The 5,000-nt window shown below is 48.0% G+C and overlaps 1 protein-coding gene across 1 annotated transcript in view; it reads right to left on the bottom strand.

The window, feature by feature from the left end:
* Nucleotides 1-5,000, bottom strand: part of LOC125045319 (mucin-17-like) — a 42,270-nt gene that overhangs the window by 10,117 nt on the left and 27,153 nt on the right. The window contains 2 exon segments of the mRNA XM_047642524.1: nucleotides 3,770-3,890; nucleotides 3,893-4,023. Of these exon segments, the coding sequence (XP_047498480.1) occupies nucleotides 3,770-3,890; nucleotides 3,893-4,023 (252 nt within the window).

Genomic DNA, 5,000 nt, shown 5'->3' with positions numbered 1-5,000 from the left:
CTGTCTCAGTTTCTGTTTCTATGTCTGCTTACATTCGTCCGCCTTTGTTTAAATCAAAGTTTCAGTACCTCTATTATTTGTTTGTCTGGCCATTCTTCTTTTTCCGCTTTTCTCCTGTCTTTTACTCCCTCTTGTCTGTCTAACCTTCACCCGCCTATCTTTTCCGTCGTCCGCCTCATTATCTGTCTCTCACTCGCCCCATTGTGGTCAGGTAAAAGGAATGGGACGGAGCGAAAAACAGTTTTTTCAACATCACTGAGCTGTCATCGTATTGAAATTACTGCTGGTAAACGGGGTTGTGTGTGTGGTGTTTGGTTGTGTGTGGTTGGTGTGTGGTGTGTGGGTGTGTTGGGGTTGGTGGTGGTTTGTTGGTGTGGGTTGGGGGTTGTGTTGGTTGGTGGGTTGTGTGTGTGTGTGTGTTGGTGTGTGTGTGGTGTGTGGTGTGTGTGTGGTGGGTGTGTGTGTGTGTGTGTTGTGTGTGGGTGTGTTCCGCGCGCGGTGGTGTGTGTGTGTGTGTGTGTGTGTTGTGTGTGGGGTGTGTGTGTTGGGTTTGTGTTTGTTTTTTGGGTTGGGGCTTTTGTTTGTGTGCGTGTGTTCCTATTCAAGTATTTCTTTTTATTAGTTCTTTTTAAAACCAAAATTTTCATGAAATTCTTTTAAAACCCGACAAAATAAAAAACCCAAAGGCGGGAAAAATCCCAACAGATACCATCGACAGCACATCCTGCCGGCAAATATAAACCCTTTTCCCAAAAAAATCCCAACGGGCAGTAAACTGTAAGCTTGTTGTTTTTATCTATAAAAAATGCCAGTGGAGTGCCTGATACGCCTCGCCTCCATATGTATAATTCTTTCCTGCCCTTGTCTGTTCTGTCCTGTCCCTCTCTAAACTTCACTTTTTCTCTCCCTCTCCTTCTCTCCTCCTCATCAAATCACCTCTCTCCTCTCCTATCTCTCTCTCCCCCACACTCTCTCCACTCTCTATCTCTCTTTCTTCTTTCTTTCCTTTCTTTCTTTCTCTCCCCTCTCTCACTCTCTCTCTCTCTCTCTCATCTCCCCTCTCTCTCTCTCGTCCTTCCCTCTCTCAATCCTCTCTCATCTCTCTCTCTCTTCTCTCTCCTTTTCTCTCTCTCTTACCCTCCTCTTACTCTCCTCTCTTACTCCCCACTCTTCTCTCTTACTCTCTTTTTTACTCTCTCTCTCCTCTCTCTCTCTCTCTCCCTCATCCTTTTCTCCTCTCTCCATCTCTCTCTCTCTCCTCTACTCTCCCCCTCTCTCCTCGCTCCTCAAAACTCTCTCCCCTCTTCTCCTCTCTCTCTCTCGCTCTCTCTCACTCTCTTACTCTCTACTTAATCCTTATACCTCACTCTTCCTCTCACCCTCTTACGCTCTCTTCTCTTCCACCTCATCTCTCTCTCTCCCTCCCTCTCTTACTTTCCCTCCTCTCTACTCTCTCTCCTCTCTCTCTCCTCTCTCCCCTCGTCCACCTCACTCTCCTCCTCTCTCTCACACTCTTCTCCCACTCTCATTCCTCTCTCCTCTCTCTTCTGTCATCTCTCTCCTCTACTCTCATCCTCTCTCTCTCCTCTCTCTCTCTCTCTCTCTCTCCTCTCTCTATCTACTACCTCTCCTCTCTCTCTCTCCTCCTCTCTCCTCTCCTCTCATCTTCTCTCATCACCTCCTCACTCCAAATTCTTCTCATCTCTCCTCTCTCTCTCTCTCTCCTCTCTTACTCTCCTACTCTTACTCTCACTCTTACTCTTATACTCGCTCCCCTCTTCTCCACTCCGTCCCATCCCTTCTCCCCCTCTCTCTCTCCTCTCCTTCTCGTTTTTTCCTCTCTCCTCTCTCTCATCTCTCTCTCACTCTCTCTCTCCTTCCCCTTTACTTCCCCTTTTCTCTCATCTCTCTCCCCTTTTCTTTTCTCTCTCTCTTTCTTCTCTCTCATTTTCCCCTCTCTCCTCTCCTCCCCTTCCCTCTCCTCATCTCTCCCCTTTCTCTTTCTCTTCTCTTTTCCTCTTCCTCTTTCCTCCTTCCCCCTCTTCCTCTTCCTCTTCCTCTTTTCCTCCTTACTCTTCCCTCTTTCTCTTTTCCTCTTTCTCTTTCTCTCTCTCTTTCTCTCTCTCTCTCTCTCTCTCTCGCGTCGCGCATCGACGCTAATCCCTCTCACCTCTCTCCCCTCTCTCTCTCATCTCTCTCAATCCTCTCTCATCTCTCGCTCTCTCTCTTACCTCATCTCTCTCCCCTCTCTTCTATAACTCTCTCTCTCTCTAATCTCCGCCGTCGCTCTCGTTATCTCTCTTCCCTCTCTCTCTCTCTATCGATCTTGTACTCTCTCTCCTCTCCCTCTCTTACCTACTCTCCCTCACTCTCTCGCTCTCATCTTTCTCTTTCTCTTTCGCTTTTTCTCTCCTCTTTTCCCTTTCCCCCTTTTCTATTTCCTTTTTTCCTCTTCTCTTTCCTTATCTCTTTCTCTTCTCTTTCGCTTTCGAGTTTCTCTGTGCTCTTTCTCTTCCTAAATATTATCTAATTATATGATCCTCTTCTCTTTCTCTTGCTCTCTCTCTCTCCTCTCTCACTCTACTCTTTCCCCCCCTCTCGTCGATCTCTCTCTCTCTTTTCACTCTCTCTTTCTCTCATCTCCCTCCTTCTCGTTCAAAAGATTAACATTGCAGCAACATATCGAAACTCTGCTTCACGAGAATTACACGGTCAACGATGACACCAAGTCACACGTTCAATTTATAAATCATGAAAAAGCCATTCTCCTCGTCTTCCTGCGGACTGAGGAAGTACATGAAAGGAGAGAAGAAAGACAGACAGCAGGACAGATAGAGAGATCGATGATAGAGATGGAAGGAGGGAAGGGAGGAGAGGGAAGAGAGAGGAAAAAAGTTGTGGAGGTGAGGGTTAGGGGGTGGATGGGTGGAGGAGGAAGGAGAAGGAGAAGGAGAGGAGAGGAGGAAGGAGTAGAAGGAGGAGGAGAGAGGAAAGGGGAGGGGGGGTGGAGAGTGAGGGGGGTGAGGGAGGAGGAGAGGAGGGAGTAGGAGGAGGAGAGGAAAGAAAAGGATGAAAAGAGGATGTGGGGACAGGGAGGAAGAGTGAGGAAGAAGAGAAAGAGAAAGAGGAAGAGGAAGAAGAAGATGAGGAGGTAGGGAGGGGAAGAGGAGGAGGAGGCTGGAGAAACTGGAGAGTAGGGGCTGCTGGCTGGTACCGCCGGGCGTCGGGTCTTAGCGGCCTTGCTTACCGTCGGCCGCCGCTGCTTTTCTTCTGTCTTCTTCTTTCTTCGGCTCCTCTCTAGGCTTCGTCTGCTCTCCGTATTCCCCCCTCGGCTTCCTCTTCCCCTCGAGCCCTTCCCCTGCCTCCTTCTCTGTCGTCATCTTTCTTTCTCTTTCTTCCTTCTTCCCGCCCGGCCTCCCCGCTGCCTGCCCCGCCCTCCGGGTCGCTTCTTTCTGCGACTCCCTATCCCCCCCCCCCCACCCTCCCCTACCCCCCAAACCCCATACCCATCCCCCTTTTCCTCCCTGCCCCTCCCCTCCTGCCCGCCTTCCTACTCTTGCCTCCCCTCCCTCCCCTCCCTGGACCTGCGCATGACGCCCCCCAACCCCCCCATCCGCAGCCATCCCCCCCCCCCCCCCCCCCCCCCTCCCCCCACGCCTATCCGCCCCCTCCTCTCCGCATCCCCTCTTCCTCGCCGGCCCGCCTCATCCCTCCACTGTCCCCCGTCCGCCGCCCTCCCCAACCCCCTCTACACGCGCCGACCCCTCACCAGGATGAAGTACCGCGGCTGCATGCCCCTCCTACACAGCTTCATGAGCTCGCCCTCCTTCAGCAGGTAGCGGCCGGGCCTGACCATGCTCGAACAAGGCCTCGGCTGTTGTGCTACGTAGGAGCGCGAAATGCTGTTGCTGAGGCTGTTGGTGTCCCCGGGCGAGGAGGCGGAGGAGGCGGCGGAGGAGGAGGCCGTGGCGGTGGCGTTCCTTCCCAGCGGTCCTGGAGGGCTAGCAGCTTCATGAAGTAGGTCTGCTGGAAGCAGGTCTCGAGAGTTAGTTCTCTTTCTTTTTGTTTTTTTGTTTTTCCTTGTGGGGGGCTTTGTGGGGGGGAGGGGGGGGTATTTTTTGGGTGGGGGTTGACTGAGGAGAAAGAGAGGAGGGGGGAGGAGAGAAACGAAAGATAGTAGAGAGAGAGAGAGAGAGAGAGAGAGAGAAATGAGAAAAGAGAGAGAGAGAGAGAGAGACGGAGAGAGAGAGAGAGAGAAGAGAATAGAAGAGAGAGAGAAGAGAAGAATGAAGAGAGAGATATAGAGAGAGAGAGAGAGAGAGAGAGAGAGAGAGAGCGAGAGACGAGAGAGAGAGAGAGAGAGAGAGAACATGAGCGAGGAGAGAGAGAAAGATAGCGCGAGAGCTCGCTAGATAGAGAGCGACTCTCAGCGCCCCATCCCCGACAATTAATCTCTCTTTCACGTCATAAGCCCCAGCATAAACTTATCTATATTTCCCTGTACATGACCTGTAAAGTACAGTATCTAAATTCTATATAAATTATAAATCTTAAAAAAAAAAAAAAAATATCTAAGCAATGATATCAATGATGATCATAAGACTAATAACAAGAAAACTGGTGATAACATTGGTATTATGAAGATAATGTAAATGCAGTTGATGATGGTAGTAATAATATGTAATATTGTCAGTAATATAAATAATATAAATAACAACGATAATACTGATAATAGTAATAATGATAATGATAATGGTAATGATAATGGTAATGATGATGATGGTGATGATGACAAAAAATAATAGTAATAGTAATTATAATAATAATAATAATAATAATAATAATAATAATAATAATAATAATAATAATAACAACAATAATAACAACAACAACAACAATAACAACAATAACAATAATAATGATTATGATAATAATAATAATAATAATAATAATAATAACAACAATAATAAGGATTATAATAATAATAACATAATAATAAT

Source organism: Penaeus chinensis, chromosome 37, assembly GCF_019202785.1.
Source record: "Penaeus chinensis breed Huanghai No. 1 chromosome 37, ASM1920278v2, whole genome shotgun sequence".
NCBI classification, from domain to species: domain Eukaryota; kingdom Metazoa; phylum Arthropoda; class Malacostraca; order Decapoda; family Penaeidae; genus Penaeus; species Penaeus chinensis.
The sequence above is the reverse complement of the archived record's forward strand: the minus strand, read 5'-3'. Positions and strand labels throughout refer to the sequence as shown.